General features: G+C 42.8%; 1 protein-coding gene across 1 annotated transcript in view; it reads left to right on the top strand.

Annotated features, from left to right (window-relative positions):
• Window positions 1–13589, top strand: part of LOC147693360 (transient receptor potential cation channel subfamily M member 2-like) — a 374197-nt gene extending 360608 nt beyond the window's left edge. Inside the window, exons 21-23 of the mRNA XM_086933683.1 lie at window positions 6215–6347; window positions 11423–11510; window positions 13456–13589. Of these exons, the coding sequence (XP_086789809.1) occupies window positions 6215–6347; window positions 11423–11510; window positions 13456–13554 (320 nt within the window). The 3' untranslated portion in view covers window positions 13555–13589. The remainder of the gene's footprint in view (window positions 1–6214; window positions 6348–11422; window positions 11511–13455) is intronic.
• Window positions 13590–26643: the final 13054 nt, after the last annotated feature.

The following is a 26643-nucleotide window of genomic DNA, read 5'->3' as shown; positions in this document are numbered from 1 at the left end:
GGGTGCAGTATTAGGTGTCCTTTGCTGAGCAGTGGATGATGTCAAGGTGGAGGGTGGAAACAAGTCGCTCCGGTAATTGCGATGTAGTCATCAGATGATGTATTTGCCCATTAAGAAGGTTTTGGTTTCATTTTTAAAGTGTGCCAAGGACGGAAGTCTTCTAATGGCGGGTGGGAGGGAGTTCCAGATTCTTGGAGCGGCCCCAGAGAAGGCCCAATTGTAGGTTTTCTTGTTGCTAGATCGGGCTGGTTGCAGCAACAGGTCTTTGGCAGATCGGGGGTTTCTGACTCCTCCTGATATCACAAGTTTATGGGCGAGAAAAGCAGGGGAATTCGAGTAGAGAGCTTTGTGAGTGATGCAGACCAGTTTGAATTGGATTCTGGCCTCTAGGCGAAGCCAGTTCAGAATCTGGAGGTGGGGAGAAATGTGATCAAATTTCTTTGAGCCAGTTAGGAGTCCGGCGGCGGTGTTGAGGCAGGCTTTCAGTGGGACCAGGGAGTTCTTGGGTAGCCCTGCGAGAGTGGAGCATCCACATGCTAGTCTGGAAATGAATAGAGCCTGGATTGCCGTTTTGAGGTCGGAAACCTCAAGGAAGGGTTTTAGGTTTCTTAGGTAGCTCAGGTGGAACCTGGCCGTCTTGGCCATCGCGTTTATCTGGTCGCGCATGTTCCGGTTGCTGTTGAGGGTTATTCCAAGGGATTCCGCAGAGTCTACAATGGTGGGAGGGCAATTTAGTGCTGTGATGCTATTGATCCATTCCTGGATCTCCGGGTTGGTTTTGCGTGGGGAGATTAGGAGAGATTCAGTTTTATTTGCATTGAGTTTAAGCTGGTTGGCGGTGAACCAATGGACTGTCAGCTTTAGTGCCTCATTCAGGGAGCAAATGTCCTCAGGGGAGGATATTTTGATATAGATCTGTTATCGTCTGCATACATAAGCTAGGATATATTGGCGGAATGTAACACCTCGGTGAGTGGTTCAAGGTAAAGATTGAAGAGGGTAAGGGAAAGGGTTGATCCTTGGGAAACTCCAACCGTGACCGGACAGGGGCGGAAAGATTGCCGTTGATGAGGACTCCCTGAGAGCGGTTTTTGAGGAAGGATCTGAACCATTCAAGACAGTGCCATCTAACCCCATTCTGAGTTTGAGTCGTTCAAGGAGGATTTTGTGGTTAACCGTATCAAAGGCAAAAGATAGGTCTAGGAGGATTAGGAAACAGGTTTTGCCTTGGTCGAGGGCTTGGAGGGCATCATCCACATGTGGAGGAGGGTGGTTTCTGTACTGTGTCCAGGTTTGAAACCAGATTGGAAGTCATCTAGCAGGTGGACTTTATTAAGGTGTAGGCTCAGCTGCTGTTGTACACATTTTTCAAGAACTTTGGTAAGGAGTGGGATGTTGGAAATGGGTCTGTAATTCTCAGCGGAAGCAGGGTCTAAGGTAGTTTTTTTTAGTATAGGGACAACTTGGCCAGCCTTGAGTGAGTCAGGAATAGAGCCCTGTTGGAGGGAGGTGTTGATTATTGAGGTCCAGGAGGGAATGATAGCCTGCGAGGCGCCTGCTAGGCAGTTAGAGGGGAGAGGATAATTGAAGTGGTTGTTCGGGTTTCAGGAGGCGAGAATTTTCGAGATAGAGTGTTCGTCATAGAATTTAAAGTTGGACCAGTGCGCTAGATTTTTGGGTGAAGCTTGGAAAGATAGCGCGTGGAAGTGGATCTGGTACATTTAGATTTTGGCGGTGAGTTGCGGATTTAAGTTAATTTCCTAAGGCAGAGATATTGTCGCAGAAGAAGGAAGAAAATTCCTCGCTTGACATTATGGGTTTGAGTGTTTCCTTGGTTATTTTTGCTAGTTTGTTGGATTGGTTTTTGACTAAGTCGAATAGCTTTCGAGGTCGGTTTTTGGCACTCTCGAGTTCGGTTTTGAAGAATTCTTTTTTTAGAGTTGAGTATTTTCCTGTTATAAGCATTTCTGGCCTGGCGGAGAAGTTTTAGATGGACTGCTGATGGGTGTTTTCCCAGTTTCGTTCAGTCTGTCGAAGGGATCTCCTATCCTTGTTGAGGGATCCGCTGAACCAGGGATTCCTGTCCTTGATCTGGGTTCGTTTTAATTTCAGTGGTGCCAGGTCATCAAGAATGTCAGATATGGTTGCGGAACGCTGATCCACTAGGTTGTCGACCGAGGTGCACTGAGGGGGGAGGTCGGTCTCACAACGCTCTGCTAGTTTCCCATGATCGAGGTTCTTGGTGTCTCTAACCCAACATTTGGGAATCACAAGTTGCGATGTCCATGCCTTGTGAGAGCTGGGCAGGAGGAAGGTGATGGCGTGGTGGTCTGACCAATCACATGGGTCAATAGAGATAATTTTGACCGCTGATTCCATAGCAATGATCCAGTCTAGGGTGGCGCCTTTCGAGTGAGTAGGGAGAGAACAGGCTTGGGAAAGGGCTAGGTCAGCCAAGAAGTCACTGATGGCATTGACCTGAGGGTCCTTGGGATCGTTCTAGTGTAAGTTGAAGTCACCATGGTAAATGTCATTAGAGTTTGGAGAGACCTTGGCTGTGATGATTTCCATGAGGAGGTCCATAACGGTGACATCCTTGCCTGGGGGTGGTAAAATTTGTGAAGTTTTCACAATTGAGAGGTGTTGTTGGAGACGGAGAGTGCAAGGTTTTCGCAGGAGTCTGTAGGGACTACTGGCAGTTCCGTAACCAGGAGGTTAGAGCGGTAGATGCAGGCAATGCCACCCCCTTTTTTCTTTGAGTGCCTGTACATCCTTACAATGTTGTAATTGGGTGGGACTAAGAGGTCTAGGTAGTGCGAGGAGGATTCTTTGAGACAATATTCCCTCAGGATCGATAAGTGTGGTTTATGTCTAAGGATGAGGTCGGCGACATCAGATGCATGTTTTACTGCTGATCGGCAATTTATTAGGAGGCCGGTTAAGGAAGGGTAGGAGGGAGTGTCAGGGGTAGATGCAGAGATGGGGACTCTTGCTAGATTGCTATTGACCACCCCTCTGACCTGGAGAGTGGCAGATCTGTTGGGGTTGGTTGCCACTGAGCGAATAGGGTGTTCTTCTCTCAGGATTGAGGGGCATGGGGTTGTCAAGGCGGATTCGTAGCTAATGAGGAGGTCGGCCACTTTTCTTTCCATGAGGTCTGGTGAGATAAGCGTGCCAGGGGTGGGTTTGTAGGTCTGGAGGAGCGCAATGGTTTCTTCCTCTGAGAGGTGGCAGGGTTGCTTGCGGGCGTAAGTGTCTTAGGGATAGTGGGAGAGGGTGAAAGAGTGACATGGGTGGGAATGAGGGTCGTGTTCTGCGAGAGCCCGAGACTTGAGAAGGAAATTTCGGTGATGTGAAGGAGGTGCTTTAGGTCCAGTATGGACTTATGGATTCTTAGGGTTAATTCAGTGGCTCTGCGGTGGAGAATATCAATATCTCCAAGAGAGGTGGGTTCAGGCAGGCGGGGGCCAGTTGCAAGGGAGCGATTCTGATAGGGTCTACTGGTGACTTGGGGGTGAGACGTGGTGGGCCACAGGTCGCTTTCAGATGAGCAGTTTGGTCAGAGTGTTGGGGGCTAGGTCGATCGTCCCTAAGAGAGGAAAGGCCTTGCGGGCAGGGGGCCGAAAGGGTGGGAGCGATTCTGTCGGTCTATGTTGGTCGCTTAGTGGTGAGGTTAACTAGTCCGTAGTTCAGAGCCCTATTGGACGTGTCCAAGGGGGTGCTGTGGGCCCTCGTAGGCATTTCAACAGTCAGGAGTACGGAAGGGATACGCGGACAGGAGGATAGGGGTTTGGAGGCGCTTCTGATAGCTAGTGCAGGATGAGTGTTAACGAGTCTAGATTGGTTCGAGATGTGGGTCCTAGGGGGCGTTTTGGTAGCTGATGGAGCGGGGAGCGCTTGTGGGTCTAAGTTCAGTGGTATGGGCGCGCAGTGGTTGGCATGTGTGACTAGGCCGGGTCACCCAGTGACTTGATCCCTGGCATGTGTGGTTAGTGAGAGGTTAGGTACATTTGGCGGAATGGGTAATAGGTGGAGCGGTGGGAGCGTGGATTTTGAAGGGTTGTGAGTATATTGTTTGAGGAGAGTAAAGAGGACCGCAAATTTGATAAGGTCTTTGGGAGGGCCTTTAATCAGGATAATGCCGCTGGTATATAAGGTCAGCATTAACCCTGGGCGGAGTTGGCGGAGTGGGGCTTCGCGGAGCTACGCGAAGTGGGCGAGAAACTACGCCCACCTCCGCACTCCGCGTAGCCCCACTCCGCAAACACCACTGGCCGCCAGCCCCGCCACCCGCCTCCCTCCCGCCCTTCCTAAATACTTTAAATTAAAGGAATCAATTAATTTAAAACGCACTTACCTTGCCCGCCGCGTCCCCGGGGCTCGCTATCTTCCGTCTTCCGTCTTCTTTACTAATGCGCATGCGCGGGCGGCCGCGCATTTCTCACGAGAAAATGCGCAGAGCCCTGCTTGTCCCCCACGAGTGACAACTACTATACCATTAACTATCCTCCTAATCTTTCCAAATCCGCCTCTAAATCCCTCAAACACTCCATCCTGAAAAGCCACCCGAGACCCTGATATCTATCTGATCACCGTCTCTGCATGAACCTTGGCACCGTCATCAACAACCTCATCTTCCACTCCACGAAAACGTCGCTCTGGAGTAATGCCTTCTCGAGCCTCCTCATAGCACAGAAAGCCATGAACATCCCTCACGGAAAACAACTCACCATCTCTCCATCGGCAATCCTGCATGCTGACTAGGGGTGGGCGGCCAGCTACGCTCCGTGCACGGAGTGTGCGTAGTGCCGCCTACTCCGCATTTTGCGGAGCGGGCGTAGCCAGGCGGCACTACGCACGCTCCGCAGACGGAGCGTAGCTGGCCGCCACCCGCCTCCCTCCCGCCCTCCCTAAATACTTTAAATTAAAGGAATCAATTAATTTAAAACGCACTTACCTTGCCCGCCGCTGCCCGCCGCGTCCCCGGGGCTCGCTATCTTCCGTCTTCCGTCTTCTTTACTAATGCGCATGCGCGGGCGGCCGCGCATTTCTCACGAGAAAATGCGCATGCGCGGCCGCCCGCGCATGCGCATTAGTAAAGAAGACAGAAGACGGAAGATAGTGAGCCCCGGGGACCCGGCGGGCAGCGGCGGGCAAGGTAAGTGCGTTTTAAATTAATTGATTCCTTTAATTTAAAGTATTTAGGGAGGGCGGGAGGGAGGCGGGTGGCGGCCAGCTACGCTCCGTCTGCGGAGCGTGCGTAGTGCCGCCTGGCTACGCCCGCTCCGCAAAATGCGGAGTAGGCGGCACTACGCACACTCCGTGCACGGAGCGTAGCTGGCCGCCCACCCCTAGTCAGCATGCAGGATTGCCGATGGAGAGATGGTGAGTTGTTTTCCGTGAGGGATGTTCATGGCTTTCTGTGCTATGAGGAGGCTCGAGAAGGCATTACTCCAGAGCGACGTTTTCGTGGAGTGGAAGATGAGGTTGTTGATGACGGTGCCAAGGTTCATGCAGAGACGGTGATCAGATAGATATCAGGGTCTCGGGTGGCTTTTCAGGATGGAGTGTTTGAGGGATTTAGAGGCGGATTTGGAAAGATTAGGAGGATAGTTAATGGTATAGTAGTTGTCACTCGTGGGGGACAAGCAGGGCTCTGCCATGCTGGAGGGAGTGATGAGATTACCGCCCAGCAGTCCGAGGGTCTGCCCTACTGTCAAGGGTTGCATTAGGGAAAGTGCTTCTGCGCTGTGCGGCAAGTCTTAAGACAGCCAGAACACATGCAAGGGCTTTTTATCAAATGCCCATACCCAGGGTGGGAGGTTTACTAGGATTCTGAAGTGGAATAGGTTGAGAGGGCTATAAATTCTATGCCTAAGCCAAGATGGCCGCTATAGAAGACTTCTTTCTTTGCATGTGGTGAGCTTCTGGGTCAGTCCCCTTTCTACATTTCTACATTTAGGACAAACATTAAAAAGGCAGAAGCTCAGTGGAGGAAGATCAGTGCAGTTGCAAAGGAAGACTTGGAGTTGACGCTTAGGACATTGCAGCAGCATGGGACTGGGAGTCTAGGTCTGCCCGAAAAGCTTTGCCTGCCTTCCACAGCTATGTAGATATAATTCTATAGGTGTGTGGTATTTATTGCAAAAGGTATTGTTTGAATTATTGATTGAACCAGCGTGTAGAACTTTCGACTGCACTGCTTTCCTCACAGTGTACAGGCTGGACGAGGAGGACTACGAGTCCCTTTTGTCCTGGGAGGCTGAGTGCAGAGACGACTACCTCTCAAACCAGCGGCAGGAGAAGAGCCAGAGCGCGGAGGAGAGGATGCAAGACACATCCAAGAAGTAAGTATTACCCTGGGTTACCCTGATGTAGGTCTCAAACTGTCTGGTCTCAACTCACACGACCATAATATGTGCATGACATTTTATGCATGAGCATCTCTTAGCTGGGCTCTGGGGCCAGGAATATCACCCCATGCACACCTTCCTTATCAAAGAGGACTAATGTCCCCTTGTCTGCTGACATGCGCTCGCGAGCCTTGCATTGTGTGTCTTTAACCGCATTGCTGCGGCGGTCATTTTTGCGCTGCGTGGCTTTTTTACAAAAGCCGCGTTACATGACGAGCTCAGCTCGTCATCCGCACACGCCCCCCGTGGCTGATGACGAGCTGAGCTCGTCATCAGCATCGAAGGGGTTAAACACAGCTGCCGGGCAGGTATTCGACCTGTTCTCTGCACTGGAAGAGTGACCGAGTGTACTCAACCCTCTCGAGTTCTGCCTAAGTCTTATATGTCTCTTGCTACATCCTGTGTCCCTGGATAGAGTAGCTATGTGGTTAGTAAGATGGTAACATTTGCTACTGTATGACTGGCAGTTAGTGGAATCCATGCTGTAAAAGGTGGAGGTTGGAGGAAGTCTGCAACATAAGCATTGGGTATTGCTAACATCACTCGGGCATTTGTGTGGCATCAGACTCTGAGGTGCAGAAGGATGGAGGGAGGGATCTCTTCATAGGTGTGGAAGTGATCTTTTGCAGTGTCATGCCTTTTGTTCCTTCCTGGAGCGGCCTCACTAGATCAGTTGTAGGGTGTGGGGAGACTGGTGACAGTAGTGTCATCTGAAGTACAGGGTGCAACGAAACGTGATAGCCCCCATGTAAAGTACATGAAGATGCCCCCCCAAGCTCCAAACCTAGTCAGGAGCTCTCAGACTAGGGGCCCTACTTGTGCACAGTGCTAGAAGGGCCCCCCTGCAGCTTGGGGCCCCAACTACACTACGGAGGCTGTGGGGACTAATGTTACACTACTGGGGTTGACCATTGCCAGGGTCCTAGGCCCTTTGTTTCTCCAGAGGCGTTTCTCTCACAAGGCTAATGGGTGTCAGGTGTGATGCTTCACTCCAATTCTCCCAGTCGGCCTCCCATTCCCCCCTCTTACTGCCTGCTATGACCTGAGGACAAAGAGGGCATCTCATGTGGACAAAGGGTGAGACACAAAGTTATGGAACAGCCTCAAACCTATTTCAGAGCAGAGCTTGTGGAATACATTACCCATTCCTGGGAATGGAGTATAAAAGCAGTACTGGATCTGCCAATCATTGTTCCTGGACATCTCACCGACCAGCGTAGGTGGAACCTGGCAGACACCTGATAAAGCGTCTGAGATTCAGATCCAGTGTCCATGACAAGTAGCTTCCCAGAGGTGAGGGGACTTGGAGCTGACCCTAGCATGACTCTATCTTCTTGAGGCGGTCTGAGATTGCGGCTTAAAACAGAACTGTGCTCAAGAAGAAAGTTTACAGCAAATTTATGTGGAATTTGTGTTCAATAAATGGTGTCCTGATGAAGGTAGAGCAATCACTATTAAAACATGTCAATGAAATTTAAAACTAGACAACTTACAACTCAATAGGAGTAGAGGTAATGAACTACAGGCTCTCCAAGCTCCCTTGACCTTTCAAGGCTAACCCTATATATTAATGTCCTTTGGGAGAACAATGTGTCAGTAAGATGCTGTTTAATCTTTATAGATTTGAGTTCGAGTTTTGAAGTTTCTGGATTATTATTTTTAAAGTGTATGTCTTATTCAAGTATACAATTATATTTATTCAGTCTGTATATACCTTGCTTGACATTGTGTCTTTCATCACTAAAACTTTGTTTAAATCAAAACAGCTGCCTTCTGTATATTCAAGTAACTCATATTGTTTGCCAAGAGAGTTGTTTGTTTTCTGATTAAGGCAGGCCCTTTGTAATTTTAGAGAGGCAACTGTTTTAGTTTTCACAGGAAGTGTGTAGCACCAAAAGGACACATCAAATCGACACTCACAGTTGTCGCAGTGAAGCGGCTATGCGGGTCTGTGTACTATGTGATATTTGACTCTGCCTTCACTTGTGCGGGGGATTGCAGTGAGGGGCTGGATCAACTTTTAGTCCCCCTATGAACTCCTTGCTTTAATCATGTGGGTGGACCTTTGTTTGGGTGTGGAGTGATGAGTTTAGTCTGACCCGCTTGAGAAGTGCTGGGCTTTTGACAACTGTGGCATGTCAGGAAAAGACACTCTCACCTGGAGGAAGGCAGTGCTAGAGGCAGACTCCATGTCGAAGAACTTTGATGCGGGTCCTGCTGCAACGGTTCCGGTAACACGGCGGGCCGGACCTCCATGGAGCTCAACCGAGGCTGCAGACAATATCCTTAGACTGAGAAGCTGCTACATCAGTATGCACATGCTAAAACGGATGTATGGGTCCCAAAAGAAGGGTGCTGTTCACTCCTCACCCTGTGATTCTGCACCTGTTCAGTGGTAGTTTAGTTGAGTAGATACTGTGTCTTGTAACCCTATGTTGTTGCCATGTTGAGTAGGTGGTGTAATAAGGCACTTTCTCTTTTAATAAAGTCAAATCATCAATCAGATGGTCTTTTAGTGAGGGATATTATGGTGATTGTTGAGTTCTGAGTTCACCTCACTCTTGTGAGAGTCAACTGTAAAAGTGCTGCACTCAGTTATTAGAGTCCAAAGCAGGCCCATTCTAGGGGCCACAGTGGTAAACCGACTCAACTCCAAAGTTGAGGCCCAGGTCTCGCTTTGTGTCCCTGATACTCTGAATTGGGTCAATCCGGGGTAACATTGGCTTTGGAAGCAATGTGCAAACCGAATGTAACATTGCACATTTCCTGGCACCATTCCAAGTGGGAGATGTAAATCAAGGCGTGTGACTAGCTTCCTCATGTGGAGTGTTTTCATTGAGGAAGGCGTGTATGAGGACGTGAATAGGGGCGGCTGACAACGTTTGAAAGTGGTGGGCTAGCAAAGTGCTCCACCGCTTCCAGAAAAAAACAGAATAAAGCACTCCCTCCCTCCAAAGCCAATAAAAAACAACCCTCCCTTCAAAAGCCCCCCAAAAACTTCACTAACATTTAAAATAAATATCATTCAAATAAATGGTACTTACCTACTGCTGCACGTCCTCCTCGGTGTTTGGAAACTGCAGTCTGCTGTGGAGCTCCCCTAACCAATCCAGACTCTGCTCTTATGATATTAACCAGCGTGAGGGAAGAACCGTGATTGGATGGAGAGGATTGGCCAGACTCTCCTTCATGCCCTGGAGGCCTGTGCTTGCTCTCCACACAGGTGTTTAAGACATCTCTGGATGGAGAGCTTCAAAGTGCGCATGTGAGGCTAGCCGTCGCAAGACAGCCGACCAAACTAATATGCGCATTCTGGAACATCTGGCCAGCCACTTTGAAGCGTCCGGCATGCCACTGATGCAGTCCTTCATGCTGCCAATTGGCAGCAGAGGGCATGCCCGCATGTCTCTCGGCTCGCTGGCACTGAGGTGCACACATCTGTAAAAAGAAAAAGGTCAATGAAATAATCTAATTGCCATTTTATTTTTTCACCTGCAGCTTGCAATTCTTTAATCCAATTTACATCTATCATCTCTTTTATAATTTTTTGGTTCATTCTATTTATTTCTCTAATTGCCTCCATGGAGTTTGGTGGTACAGCGGGAATAATAATAGCCTGTTGCGTGATTATCAAGTATTGTAAATCGCTCTTGATAACTGAATTTTGCTTGACTGAATCGCTGAGGTTGTGGGGCGAATTTTTAATCTATTGTGTTAAAAAGAAGCTTATGGTGGATTTTGTTCTCGAAACCGACCTTTCACTCATCATTGACCTTCCTTGAATGAATTTCGTTACCTTAGGTAGTATTTATACTTTTGCATATTCTTTCTTCAACCTCTGTCGACATTGTGCTTTGTTTGGAAACTGTCAAAAACAAATTAAAAAGCTCCTACTAATGTGTCCTGTGACCCTTTTACCACATGCAGCAGTTTTGCTTTTATATAGGTAAGAGTTTCAGTGTGCATCTCAAACCCTGGAAAGCCATGACACTCTGAGAGCCTGAGGTCTAGTTTACTGGTCCTCAGTGAGATGTCTCTGCCTCCCTTGGCAGAGGCGTGAAGTCTTTAGTAACCCCCTCCATCATTGTTCTGTATGCCTGAGACCAAGGAGACTACTCCACACCTTAAGTGACCCAGGGGCAGATGTATCAAGATTTCATTTTGCGAATCCTAAATAGCGATTTTTTGCGAATCGCTATTTAGAATTCGCAAAATGGAATGTATGTAAAAATTAGCTATTTATTAGCGATTCCTTAATATTCTTTATTTGCGAATTCGCATTTTGCGAATTCGCAAATAAGGAATAATTTCCCATGCATTCCTATGGGCCAGGAGGCCCATAAGTATGATTGTGAAGTAATTCTCAAATTGCGAATTCGCAATTTGCTAATCGCAATTTAAGAATTATTTCAAGGGTGCAGAGGTGTCTCAAAGACACCCTGCTGCACCCCTGAAATGTACATGTGTGTGTATATTGCGCACATACATGCCCTATGGGCATGTGTGTGCGTCACATGCCACCTTAACAAATGACAAATTGTGCTTTTTTAAAAGAATTCGCAAATTACCATCAACAACAAGTTGGTGGTAATTTGCGATTTCTTAACCAAAATTCGCAAATTGAAATTGCTACATACATAGCATTTAAGGAATCGCAAAAATTGTGATTCCTTAAATGCTATGGCAAAATAGGGAATCGCAATTTTTTGCGATTCCTTAAATAGCGATTTTTTAATACATTCCAAAACATGCAAAAGGGCCGTTTGCGATTCGCAAAGGCCGAAATTCTGTGAATTTCGGCCTTTGCGAGTCGCAAAAGGCTTGATACATCTGCCCCCCAGTGCTAATGCTGTGTGAGGGTGGGGATAGCCTTGTAGAAGTGAGCATATAGTGTTCGAATGAGTAGGGTTCGATGACTGGAAGGTACTCTTCATTGCCCGCTCCTTTGAAGACTTGCATTGTGACCACCTGGTGAAGTGAGACATGTGGCTCTTCTCTTACCTCCTTAGGGTGGACAAAGTGCTGACCCTGCTCGAGACTGATCGTGAGGAGCCTTTGCGGACAGTGGAGCATCGCCTGGCAGCGCTGGAGGACCAGGTGATGGCCCCTGTGCTTAGAAAAGTTGTTGTGGCAAGCATCTGATCCTTTGTATTTTTTGCTGTATAAATGACATCTTCCCCCAAAGATCTCACACACATGTCTTGTTTTCAATATACACAATGTATATACCTTAGCAACAAATTCACAAGTACGAGGGAAGGTGGCGCTGACAAGGAATCACTAATACAATTCAGTATAAAAAACGTAGTTATATTTAATAGATATTCATATTAAAAACAGCATATATCACATTATCGACAAAACATAACAATCAATAACATACACATATATGTTCATAAATTATACAAAATTTATAAAGATAATCATAAAATTAAAAAGAACCAAAAAGTGTCAAACAGTATGTTTCCGACGCGCGTTTCGGCGTTTCAAAGACGCCTTCTTCAGGAGCCTCAAAGTATATCTGTAAAAATGTATAAAAAACAACATATACACATAATCAATAACATATAATAACGAATTTTAAAATTGAATTTTTCTATCATAGTTAAGTCAAAACATGTTAAAAACTTTATTAACACAACCAGCATCAGGCAATCAACATTGCCTGACAAGTTCCTTAAAGGCACAACTTCCCTCTTTACTACAACAATCCAAGTAAATACCAAAACACATTATAGTCACGATAGAGGTATATTTGAGCAGTCGTTATCCAAAATTTCTATCAAAGGTAATAAATTAAGAGCCCTCCCACTATTAGGTTGGCACGGATTGAGGATGTCTGGGCTACCTAGATTGATGAACTGAAACAAGGTGGGTACTTTCAGCGGGACATCCTAGTTGCTTGTCGAATTTCGTAAGATGTGACTACTCCATCGATTATCAGTTCATTATTGTGAGTCACCCTTACCCTTGATAGAAATTTTGGATAACGACTGCTCAAATATACCTCTATCGTGACTATAATGTGTTTTGGTATTTACTTGGATTGTTGTAGTAAAGAGGGAAGTTGTGCCTTTAAGGAACTTGTCAGGCAATGTTGATTGCCTGATGCTAGTTGTGTTAATAAAGTTTTTAACATGTTTGACTTAACTATGATAGAAAAATTCAATTTTAAAATACGTTATTATATGTTATTGATTATGTGTATATGTTGTTTTTTATACATTTTTACAGATATACTTTGTGGCTCCTGAAGAAGGCGTCTTTGAAACGCCGAAACGCGCTTCGGAAACATACTGTTTGCCACTTTTTGGTTCTTTTTAATTTTATGATTATCTTTATAAATTTTGTATAATTTATGAACATATATGTGTATGTTATTGATTGTTATGTTTTGTCGATAATGTGATATATGCTGTTTTTAATATGAATATCTATTAAATATAACTAAGTTTTTTATACTGAATTGTATTAGTGATTCCTTGTCAGCGCCACCTTCCCTCTTACTTGTAAATTTGTTGCTAAGGTATATACATTGTCTCTATCCCTGTCTCAAGGGAATATCATTCCGCATCAGGGGGTCCTTGTTGTTCACACTATATTATTTTCAATATATTCACACCTCTCAGTCGGTCTACCCATGACCACCTCACTGGAGTAGCTTGTGAACCATCAGAGATCTAGCAAACATAGACCCCCTAAGCCCATAATCAAGCTTGTGTCCCAGATCTGATTAGGTCAGAGTAGTTGTATCAGGAGTTTCTCTTTCTTCCCTGGTCCTCATCTCTCTTTAGAGCTCATACCCTTGTTGCAAATGAAAAGAAACTGATGGTGGAAAATCCCCAAATATATTTAGTTCAATCTCTTGCACAGCATCATGAGTGACATGGCTGTGCAGGTGTGTCCATCTGAGAGTCTTCCTCTCCACGTGGCGTCACCCATCACCTCATACTCATTCTTGCACGTCAGTGCACCACTAAAGTCGTCCTTTGCTTGTAGGCGGGATGTACTGATACATTGTTTTTGTTGAACTGCTTTACAGATGTTCCAGGTGTCTGAGGGCTTGACCTGGGTTATGGCGGCGATGTCAGAAAAGGGGTTTGGATCTAAAGAGGCTCCTATGATTTGTCGTAAAATGTGAGGGCGTGCAAGAACCCTGATTATAAGGAGGTAAGGTTGAAGGTAAGTACTCTGGTGTGTGTTTGGCTTTTGAAGTTGTTAGTGCAATGGCTCATTATTATGCTGCTAAATATTGACACCCCCCACCTCATAGAATATCATCGTACAAGAATATCGAAGACAGAATATCGAGCTGCAAAGGTTTGTGCATAGAGTGAAGTATAGATTTATTATCCTTCAGTCATATCTAAGTACCTTGGATGGATATGTACTGTGTAGGTACATTGATGTGGAAGTAGATACAGACTATCTAGACTTACTCACCAGTTGATATCTTTTTCAATATTTTGCCCTTGGTATTGGGTCCCATCGTGATTCTGGAGTTGATATTCTGGGTGCTCACTATGGCTTGCGTGTTGTAGAAATGAGAAAAATGTTGGAGTCGCCATTGTGGGCAAGTAATGGATACCCTCATTGAGTAAGAGTGGGGTACTTGGATGTTGGTCTGATGTAATGTATCCTCATTTTGATTGAGTAGAAGAGATTCAGGATTACAGTGATATGGGTTTGAGGGGCTTCTGTACCGAGCTGGAAGGATGGGATGCAATAGAGACAGGATGTTGTTGTTGTATGGGCTACTGTACTGAATGTAAGAGGAATGTAATATTATAAAGAACAATGGTGTAACAAAACTTCAGGGGACCCCCTGGAATTTACATTGAGGGGCCCACCATGATCTGGACCCAGTTGGGAGCCTTGCACGTGTGCACAGCTCTGAAGGGGGACCCCTGGAGCTCAAGACCCCTGCCCGGCAGCATGGCAGGTTGCTGGACCTATTGTTATACTACTGATTAAGAAACACAGCAGAATCACATCCAGTGTCATCTCTAACTCTTCTTCTTCGTGTGCGCCAATGGAGTGTTTGCATGCATGCTTTTCTTGCTTGTGTGTGTAACCGACTGATGAGATATGCAACGATGCACATCAGACAGCTACCACTTAATGGGGGATAACAAGCATTGGAAATGCCGACAGGTCTGACTTACAAATTAAAGCGGCTCATTAGTCCCTGATGAGGTTAGGAACTGAATAGGTCATCATACATCCACTTTGTCGCTCATTCTTGCATTCCTCCACTTACTCAACCACAATGTAATGCTTAGACAAACTCAGCCACATATGCAAGATGCATATCAAGAATGTTAAAAAAAATAAAGTATACTGTAGCTTAAAAACAGAAGAAAGAGGTTTGCAATAACAAAATTAAACAAAGCAGCAGGTGGATGACTTGAAATGATCTTGTAGATAGGGTGTTGTTTTATATTTCCACCTGGCTGCTACATTTACGACCAACGTGCTGGTGATCTTGCAGTGGTAAAATCCACAATACCCTCTGGGCACTATCATTATATGATGGTCAGCTGGTTAGATGCAGCAGCTGTGGAGATTGCAGTACACTGCAGATGAAGTGAGTCACAAGCAAGCGGTTTGTTATATTATGTTATGTTATACCTATTTGTAGGGTGTGCATATCACCCCGGAGGGTATTCTGGCACCCGTGAAGGGGGAGTTCTAGCCTGCCTGGAAGCCTACTGGAAGAGCCAGGTTTTTAGTTTCGTCTGGAATTCAGGGACAGAGATTGCAGCTCTGATGTGCGGGAATTAATTCTAGGCTTTAAGGGCAACATACGAGAAGGCATACCCTCCAACTTTGGCCCGTCTAATGTATGGGACGTGGTCAAGGAGTAGTGTAACCGTGTGGAGTGGTGGGAGTGCGGTGTGAAACAGGATGCAGTTGTTCGGGTAGGCTGTGCTAAAATTAAAATGTAGAAAAAATTAATTACAAAATTAAATTGTATTTGCAATTCATTAACTAATAGTATTTAACAACTAATTATAAAGTAAATAAAATTAATTTACTCCTGACCCTTAACCCCTATCAAACCAAAACCGACTCTCAAGAAAATAAACAATGTCCCTAATTAATTATTAAATAATTAAAATTAATGATCAATTAAATTAATAATTAGTTAAACTGAAATTACTTTCCACCCTTTACCCCTTAAACCCCCACAACACAGACCTTATATTAATTACCAAATTCCATATTTAATTTTCAGTTCATTAATTAATATTAATTAACAACTAATTATTAATTGCTGGAGAGGTGTGGTGCCGCGGCCAGGGCAGCTGACTTCGTAGCACAGGGTTCACGGTTTGATCCCCGGCGGCAACTTAGCTCAGCACCATGTGACTTAATTTCCACAATAGCCCCCAGCGCCTTGAGACCCGTAAGGGTGAGTAGTTCGCTCTTTACGAATACAGATTTAATTTATTAACTAATTAAACAAAAATTACTTCCCACCCTTTTAACCCTATAAACCCCACAACCAGCACCTAAAATTAATTACACAATTTCCATAATGAATTTTACATTTTAAATGAATACATTATTATCAATTAACAACAAATTATTACTTACATAAAGATACATTACTTCCCACCCTTTACCCCTATAAACCCCACAACCCACACCTAAAATTAATTACACAATTTCCATATTTAAATTTCAATTAATTAATTAGTATGAATTAACAACTAATTATTCATTAATAAAATATAAATTACTTCCCACCCTTTACCCCTTTAAACCCCACAACCCACACCTAAAAAAAGTACACAATTACCATAATAATTGCCAATTAGTTAATTATTATTATTAACAACCAATTCATAATTAATTTACAATAAATTACTTGCCACAGATGTCACTATAACATCTCAATTAAATAAATATTAATAAATAAAAAAAATCTTAATTAATTAGAATTAAATTACTTCCCACCCTATTCCCCTATAATCCCACAACCCATTACGGAACTAAAAAACGCAAAATGTAATTAAAATAAAATTGAAACCTACTAAAATTTTAACATGTATATTAAAAAACATAAACAATACTTATACAAAAAAATCACATACTTTTAAAATATATACTAAAATACATAACACTAGTTAAAAAATAGATATTTTAAACAACTATATTTTTTCAAAAAATATTAATGACTTCTACATTTCTTACCTTAAAATAGATATTCTTGACCTCGATATTCTTGCTTTCGAGATTTCTTTGTCACGATATTTACAATTCGATATTTGTGTAAGTCATTCTTTCTAACTCGATATTTTGTCTGAATACCAGTCCAGATATCTATACATTTTGAACCCTAATTTCATAAAACCTACGGAACAGATTTGCACCAATTCACAAAAGGTCCACTTTCTGGGCAAAGATCTAGCTTTCTATTACATTTAGAGTGATTCCTTTCACCCAATTTGGCGGTAACACTTTCTAAAAATCCCTGGGCAAGTTGCAAATGCGGAAATTGCTTTTTGGACACCCCCCCTTTACCTTGGACCCTGCTCGATGGATCACCCCAAAATGTTCCAAGAAGGAGCTGAAGTTGATAAACTCAAATGATGGCAAACTTATTAGCCAAATAAGTTGCTGCCCATCAATCAAATCACTTGGCCATCCCAAATATCTGCACATTTTGAACATTAATGTTCCAAAAAATCACTGCACGGATGTACATCAAATCACAGACTGCTCAATTTCTGACTAAAGAACTGTCTTTCTTACAAATTTGCTGTAATTCAATTCAGCCGTTAATATATACATCTCTGTCTAAAATTCCCTATTTAATTTGCATTTGCAAAACTTGTTTTAGGGCCACACCCAGCTTTCTTGTCTCCAAACTCATGAATCACCCCAAAATCTTTCATCTGAGGTGGGCAAGATCTTTTTTTAAGAATGGTTCATGAAGATTCATTAAAATGCCCCAAAGTTATTAGTAAACCAAAAAAAAAAATCAATTTCCCATGGAAACAAGGTCCTAACAATAACAACCCATATGTGCCTGCAGTGTGGGTGTTTCTTCTCGAGCTTTGAGAAATCTTAGGTGACACACTCTACCAATTGTTACTTATAGCGGAGATGTCTGTTGTACTATTGGTTCGCTCCTTCAGTTTGGATGGGTGCTCCCTCTCTGCTGTGGGGTTGCCAGGCGCTTGACTTATAAAAGGTTACTCCCAATTCTGTTTACAGTTGTGGATCTGTTTTATAATTGTGCGGCAGCTTATTCCTTGAGTAAATCTCGGAGCACCCTGCACATAAAACCTCTAGTCTAGTGGGTTTCCTGTCCCAAAAACTCTGGGGAATTTATGTTAAAAATGCACATTCTCCTTATCTTTTTTAAATTTTCTATTCATGGGTGGAGTTTGTTGCTGTATATCCCAATACAGCAATTTTTGCACATACAGAGCAGATGCTATTCTTGCTCATTTTTAACTCTATCGCAAATTTGAAGTCTAGTTAGGATATCAAGAACATCAAGCATGTTTTTTTCAGAATGTTAGAATGGGTCCGTTGTGTAATGAAGGGGTTGCCTGGACCATATTAGCTGCTTATACACCATATCCTGATGTAGTAAATGTGACAGGCCCAGAAATAAGACACTTACTAAACCAGTTAGTGGCTATCTATAGTTGACTTTGGCATTATGTTTCAACGGCTGCTTGAGAGTTTGTTCTTGGTCCTGCACAAAAAGAGCTTCCCACTTGCAGGCAATAGGGGCCCGATGTAGGTAGCCTTTTACCGATCGGAATCGGCCGAAAATACCGATTTTCGGCGGTTTCCGATCGGTAAAGGGCTATCGAGATGTAGGGGCACATTTTCGGTAATTTTACCGAATCGTTAACATTACCGAATCGGTAAATTTACCAAATCGGTAATATTTACCGATTCGGTAATGATAACGATTCGGTAAAATTACCGAAAATGCAATGTAGGTAGCCAATGTTCCATCAGCACATGGCTTACAGAATCGGTATTTTACCATGGAATACAAATCCATGGTAAAATACCGATTCCTGTGTACATGCACATCTGTGCATGTACACATGTGCCATGTGACAGACAGACGTGCCCTTAGGGCATGTCTGTGTGCCACATTGCACACATGCCCGTTTTGGGGGTGCTAGAGGGTGTCAAAGTGACACCCCCTGCACCCTTGCCAAATTCGGTATTTACCGAATCGGTTAATACCGATTCGGTATTTGACTTTAATCCTATGCGCTTCAAAGGCCCATAGGATTCAATAGCAAATACCGATTCGGTATTTACCGAATCGGTAAATACCGAATTTGTAAGGAATCGGTAACGATTCCAGATGTTGGGACCTACATCCCATTTACCGATTTTGAAATAGCGAATCGGTAAAATTCGGTATTTCAAAATCGGTAAATGGGATTTACCTACATCGGGCCCTGCATTCTTAAACTATTAATGCTCTCATGAGCAAAGTGCCTAGAGAGTGAGATGAGATTCCTTTTTGGATTGTTCTTAATGCTAACTGGTGCATCTTTTCAGCATGCTGGCGGTTTCCGCCGACACGGATGACATAGCACAACCAATAGCGCTCTCCGACTACGAGCTGACTCCACTTCAACTTTGACCAAAGCTGCACCCTAATCTCACTGGTCCTCACCATTACAGCGAGCCACTGGACTCAGACGCTTTAACCAAACCTCAATGAAGGACCCGCATCACCTTTCTGGCACAAATTTCCATAATGACTGTTTGGGAACCATTATAGTTGTCTGTAGAATATAGCTTTGTAGAATGTTAGTGTGAGCCTTCCAGGTTAGCGATGATCAGACTGGGAGATCTATTCTGTGTCAGTTGAGCTTGGTCGAGGAATGCATAGATGCGTGGGTGGGGTGCATTTAATAAAGAACCTGTGGACCTAAACTGAGCCTTTGTGTATCTTTACAGTGATGACATCTCAACAGGAGCGCCTGAACACTGTGACTAGAGCTTATTAACAGACAGACCCATGGAGAGTAGACTGGTGCTGGCGCTTCCAAGATTGTTTTGACGGCATATCGGCCATATTGTGGGTCTTCAGCTTTCTACCTTATTATTTAATGCTCCGAAATTCAAAGGTTTGTGACTCCACTGATTATGCGGTGTTTAACCGAGCAACAGAGCTAGTTGTGTTCCCTGGTATGCATTCTCTTGCCTCCAGCTTGGAAATCCCAATTACACATTTTAAGAGGCCTTGTGAGCAAGTTCCAGTACTTATGATCTGCCAAAGCATGCATCGGCGGCCACAGTACTAACTGCACTCTATCACAATAGATACACCTTGAGTGCAGGCTGTAGAGTGTGCACGCTTGTGTTTCAAAATTGGGTTGTGCACTAACGTCTAGAGCACCAACCTCAGTACAGTATCTTTGAACTTTGAAAACTCGGGAAGTTGCGTAGATGTATAAAATAAGCCAAAACAATACTAGAATGTATGATCTGTTGAGTTGTATTGTACACATTTGTTTTATTTTCTTTCTTTCTCTCTTCTTCTACTTTCTCCTTTCTTGTGTTTGTTTTGTGTTCTTTTATTTGTGTATGTTGTGGTATTAAACCCTTTTATTCACAGGAATCCGAAATGCAGAATATAGTACCCCTGGCATTTTTTCTCCCCTCAGCAGGATATCCTCCTTTAAATGGTCAAAATGGAAGAAAACATTTGGACACTATGCCAAAGTGTGTTGCTCTACTCTCATACCTGATAGAAAAACTGCTCTTCTTATGCACTACTTTGGCTTTGAAGGACAGCAAGTATTTGAAAGTATCCCTGATCTGGAGGAGGATGTGGAAGATGAAGATTTTAATGAATTTGACACTTGTATGAACAAAGTGGATTTGCAATATCTTCCAAAAATCAGTACTATACTGGAAATATCATTTTGGCTTGTGGAAACAAAGATATGGAGGAAGTGTCGCGGAAAATTTGATAATCTTAGAAAGTTTGTTTCCTCTTGAAAATGGGGGGCTACTTAATAGGAACGTACAAGGGCTAATTTAATGCTCCAATGTCGATCAGATAAAGTGAGACAGAGCTCTGGTTGAAAGGATGATCCTATGTTAAATTAAGTTATTTCTATAGCCAAACAAGTTGAGTATTCTTTAACGTATGTTGCAGAATTGTATAAAAGCAACAAGCTTGCAGATAGTTAAATTGAAACTAAAGGATGAGGAAAGCAAAAGAAAAATAGCTCAAACCTTTCATACTGGGTTTAACTATGTGTTTTTTAAATGTGTAAATTTAGCACACGTTACCTCCTTTAAAAAAATGCTTTACTCTGAATGTATTGTGCAAACTCTACAACAAAAAGGGGCACTTTGCTAAATGTTGCCTTTCATGTAAAGGCAACGGGTAGATCGATGAGGTATCTTCCGAGTCTGTCAAAGTTATAGATGAATGTATCTTGTCTGTCAGTACTGAGATGGTAACAAAAGCATCCTAAAGATTTTATTTCAATAGATGGTTTACATATGAAAGCTTTAAAAGATTCCAGTGATTGGCTTACCTTTATATCCGATTAATTTTTTGTTAAGGAGTTTGTGATAAAATAGAATTGAACAATCCTAATGTTATTCCTGGTCGGTATGGTGGTCAGACCATAGAGTAAGAGGGTGTATTTGAAGCTTAGATTGAATTTCAGAGTCACTAAGTTCATAGTAAAATTGATGCTCCTATCGTAGGGGATAGTATTCTGAGTTGGATGCACCAGAGGGATCTTGGAATTCTATTGCATCCCAATGCTTCTCCTCCTGTCAGATTAAAAAATTGAAATCCAATGACCAATGTACAAAGTTTAGAAATTGTAAAGGCAAAGACTGATGCTATGACCAAATTTGTAGAAGAATTTTCTGAAGCTTTACACACAACAATTGTATGTTTGAAAGGTTACATACTTCAAATAAGGCGGAAGAAGGGTCTTACATCCATAGTTTACACAGTCAGATGCATACTTATTTCTATAAGGGAATCTGTAGAAATGGAGTTGAAATGATTATGTGATGAAGGTATCATAGAGCTTATGGAGAGCTTAGAATGAGTGGATCCCATAGTTGTGGAAAGTAAACAATCGGGGGAGATTAAATTATGCATAAATTTCAGACCTTTGAACAAATGTGTGGTGATTTATCTGAATATTATCGAGATGGTGGCAATGTTGCATGGGGCTGTAATATTGTCTCTTTATGTAGTCCTTTTCAAAAAGAGGAGTTGATGTCTTTTCTAGGGATATATGACGTTACCACGCGTACTTTTAGCACGCATACCTTTACCACACATTTTTTACAACGCAGGTCATGTTACAACGAAAACATTTACAACGCAAAACACTACAACGCAGATACTATTACAATGCATACCATTACAATGTAAGTATAGTTAAGTATATAATAATTATATATAATGTAAATCATTGTTTTATAATTATTTAATTTAATTATTTATTTTTTAATTATTAAATAATTTAATTAATAAAAATAATTTAAATTTTATTATTTGTAAATATATGTTAAAAATACCCCTAAACCCCAAAACCCAATCCCAACCCTAAAACCTAAAAATACCCCTGTACCCCAAAACCCAAACACAGCCCTAAAACCTAAAAATACCCCTGTACCCCAAAACCCAAACCCAGCCCTAAAACCTAAAAATACCCCTGTACCCCAAAACCCAAACCCAGCCCTAAAACCTAAAAATACCCATGTACCCCAAAACCCAAACCCAGCCCTAAAACCTAAAAATACCCCTGTACCCAAAAACCCAAACCCAGCCCTAAAACCTAAAAATACCCCTGTACCCCAAAACCCAAACCCAGCCCTAAAACCAAAAATACCCCTGTACCCCAAAACCCAAACCCAGCCCTAAAACCTAAAAATACCCCTGTACCCCAAAACGCAAACCCAGCCCTAAAACCTAAAAATACCCCTGTACCCCAAAACCCCAACCCAGCCCTAAAACCTAAAAATACCCCTGTACCCCAAAACCCCAACCCAGCCCTAAAACCTACAAATACCCCTGTACCCCAAAACCCAAACCCAGCCCTAAAACCTAAAAAAAAAACCTGTACCCCAAAACACAAACCCAACCCTAAAACCTATATAAAAAATTAAATGATATACTTACCTATACTTACGTTGTAATGGTATGCGTTGTAATAGTATGTGCGTTGTAGTGTAATGCGTGGTAAAGGTATGCGTGGTGAAGGGTTCTGCGTGGTAATGGTATGCGTGGTAATGGTATGCGTAAAATTTTAAGCAAAATATATTCCAAATTTGGGTCCAAAACGTTTATTATGAGGCAGGTTCTCTACAAGAAAAATTTATTTTTATGGGGAGATGCGTGTGAGAAATAATGTATTGATGTGAAAAGAAATCTTGAGTGTGTAAGTGAGTTGCAATGTTTTGATCCCTCTAAGCATTGCTTTATAATTATTGAATCAAGTGCAGTAGGGCTGTGTGCTGTATTACTACAGAAGATAATGATGAACATGAATTTAAGACTATAACACATATCTCCAGATCATTGGTTGGGATAGGAGCTAATTGTTCAACTATAGAAAGAGAAAGATTTGAGTGTTTTGAGGGCCATACAGAAATTTAATAATTTTGTGAGGGGAAAGGCTTTAGCTATAATGATGGATCACAAACCTTTGGTTGAGGTTTTGAGCAAAAAGGGGCTTGATGCTGTGTTCATGCATATTAGCAGGTGGATAGTAGTTCTGCAAGAATATTGTATTTCGATTTTCTGTGTTCCTGGTTCTCTTAACAAGGTTGCAGATTGTCTCTCGAAGCTCAGTTTGGTTGTTGAGGAGGAAGAGAATGATACCAATAAGAATGTGGAAAGGTGTCGTTTTACTGAAGGAACCATTTCACAGGAAGAAAGAATGGTTGGCTGTTGTTCGTAATGATGCTCTGTTACAGAAGGTATGCGAAGCAATACAAAATGGTTGGAGTTCAGAGAAGAAAAAAATTCTGGACTGGATGGGTACTGGGAGGTGAGACATGTGTTGTCTTGTGATAGTGGGATTATTTTAGTAGAACAAGATTGATTGTGCCTATTATTGTTAGGGAGGAAATTATGAAGCTTGGACATGAAGGGCAACAAGGTATAGGCAACACAAAGGTGAGAGTTGGAATTAATTATTGTAGTCAGAAATGGATATTCAGATGGAGAGGTTAGTAAGAGAGTGTTTTGACTGTGTAGGGAGTGATAAGGTTTATAAAGTGAGGTGTACTCCTATGATGGGATATACCCAGTAAACGTTGGAAGATTATTGGTTTGTACATTGATGGGCTTTCCCATTGTAGAGGTTCATGTAATTGTTTTCTCGTTGTAGGTTGTTTTTCCCATTGGGCTCAGATTGGAATTGTAGGAGGGATTGAGACAAACAGGCTTTGTTGAGTGAGATATTTAGTAGGGACGGTTTACCAAATTCTTTTTTCACAGATAAAGGACCACAGTTTGTTTCAAAGAAAATGGAAGACTTTCTCATTCAAAAGCGTATAAAACATAGGAGGGCCTTCTTGTACCATCCTGAAGGCATATGAATTGTGGAGAGGTTTGATAGGGCAATATAGGAGTGTGTGCAATTGGAAGTGTGTGCTGGAGGAAATTGTAAAAAAGGGTTTGAAGACGTTCATGTATGCCTACGCATTTCCTCAACATTCTATATTAGGATTTTATTTATTTATTTATTTATTTATTATAGAGTTTTGTATAGCGCGAACAAGACCCGTGGGTATCAGAGCGCTTAACATCGAGGTAGGTTACAAATTGACAATACAATATCAATTATAAAAACAAACAGATATGAGGTAAAAGAAACTTTGGCTATGAGGGTGCCTAAATATATAAATTCCAGACACATGTGCAATTAGCATTTAAAGGTAAGTAAGGCTTAGCTTATATCGTGGTCCTTATCGATAAATAAGGTGAGGGAGAGGATATATAGATTTGGCTGTGAAAAACAGTTATGAGTTCACATAGGACTGTGGTAGCGATAAGAATACAGCCGAGGCTTGTGTGTGGAGTCAGTCTCTTGTCAATGATAGTATTCATGAAGAGGGCCACCCTTCAACTGATGTAAATATTCGTACCAGCGATCCGTCGGCTTCCCTATGCAGGGTATTTACTCATCATAAGGCTTTTCAATTCCCGTTTGAATGTTACAATATTTTGAATCTTCCTAATGCTTGGAGGGAGTGAATTCCAGACTCTGGGGGCAGCTCCAGAGAATGATCGGTCATAAGTCTTTTTCTTTCGGAAGATGGCTGGCCTCAATAGCAGCTCCTTGGTGCTTCTAGTTGGTCTGTTTCCTCTCGATAGCCTAATTTTCTTGGCTAGGTATCTTGGCGTGTTATAGTGCACCGCTTTGTGAGTAATACATGCTATCTTCATTTGGATTCTGGCCTCATAAGGTAGCCAGTTTAGTGCTTTCAAGTGAGGAGATATATGATCAAATTTCCTAGATCCAGTGATGAGTCTTGCCGCAGCGTTGAGACAAGCTTTTAGTGGTGCTGTGGATGTTTTAGGTAGGCCGGCTAATGTAGAGCAACCATATTCGATCCTGGATATAACTAGGGATTGTATAGCCAGTTTTAGATCTGCCTCTGAGATGAATGGTTTTAATTTTCTTAAGTAGCTCAAATGGAAGCGGGCACTTTTCGCCATTGAATTGATGTGGGCTTTCATGTTGAGGTTCTAATCTAATGTGATTCCAAGTGATTTAGCTGAGTTGACTAGGGTTGGGGTGCAGTTTAGCACAGTCACCAATTTGGTCCATTCCTTTACTTCAGAGTGGCTCATTGGAGGTGAAATTAGCAAAAATTCTGTTTTTGGGGCATTTAGTTTCAGATGATTAGTAGTTAACCATTGCAAAGCCATCTTTAGAGTCTCATTCATTAGATCTATGTCATCAAGGGAGGCGATCTTTAAGTATATTTGCATGTCGTCTGCATACATGTGGTAGGATATCTGTGAATTCCGAAGAATGTCTGTAAGAGGTTCGACATACAGGTTGAATAGATCTGGGGATAGTGTTGAACCTTGCGGGACCCCAATTGCATTAGGACAAGGGGGTGAGATTGCTTGATTAACTAGGAATCGTTGTGTTCTGTTTCTTAGGAAAGAATTGAACCATTTCAGCACATTTCCAGACAAACCCATACTGTCCTGTAGCCTGGTCAATAGTGCTTCGTGATTTACCGTGTCAAATGCAGATGACAGGTCTAGGAGAATCAATAGGCATACTTGATTTTGGTCTAGGGCTTGTAGCGCGTCATCGACAATATGCAGGATCGCTGTTTCCGTGCTATGCCCTGCTCTGAATCCTTACTAGATGAATGCCAATCATGGCATTCATCTAGTAAGGAGAACTTGGTGATGTGTTGATTCAATTGGCTCTGCACGCATTTCTCAATTAGTTTGGCCAGTAAAGGGATGTTGGTTACTGGTCGATAGTTATTCGGATCTGATGCATCCGCTGTCGGTTTTTTGATTATTGGCACTACTTGTCCTGTTTTTAGGCAGTCAGGGAGGATCCCTTGTGTAAGTGAAGCGTTTATTATTTTGGTCCAGATTGGAACCACAATGTGGCTGATTTCTCTTACACATTTTGCAGGTAAAGGGTCATGATAGTGGTTGTTCGGTCTGATTTCCGACAGCGTTTTTGCGATCTTGTCCTGGTCATATAATTCAAATGTGTCCCAATTTGCTTTATTTTTTGTCTTAATACTCTCTATTGTCATGCAGGCCTCGCTCGTCGGCACAGGTTGGGTCGGGAGGATAGCCGCGGCGTTTGAGAGCTCTACCTCTAGTGATTTGGTCTTCTCCGAGAAAAATGTGGAAAATTCCTCGCAGCTTAAGGGAGTTTTTGAGTTCTCTTGAGTCGATTTGGCTAGTTTATCTGATTATTGCTTTAAGATCTCGAAGAGTTTTCGCGGTCTGTTTTTGGCATTGTCCAGTTCTGCTCTTATAAATTCTTTTTTGGAATTGATTACCTTTTTGTTATATTTGTTTCTGATTTTTCTGAGGGCTTTCAGCTCTGGGGAGGAAGGGTGTTGTCTCCATTTTCTTTCGGCCGTTCTCAGTTTGTGCCTGTCCTCATTCAGTGACCCACTAAACCAAGGATTTTTGGGCTTTTCTGTGACTCTTTTCAGTTTTAGTGGCATGGTGTCATTGACGATATTTCGA

The sequence above is a fragment of the Lissotriton vulgaris genome, chromosome 8, assembly GCF_964263255.1.
Source record: "Lissotriton vulgaris chromosome 8, aLisVul1.2, whole genome shotgun sequence".
Lineage (NCBI taxonomy): Eukaryota > Metazoa > Chordata > Amphibia > Caudata > Salamandridae > Lissotriton > Lissotriton vulgaris.
Note: the sequence above shows the minus strand (reverse complement) of the source record. Positions and strands in the feature narration are given on the sequence as shown.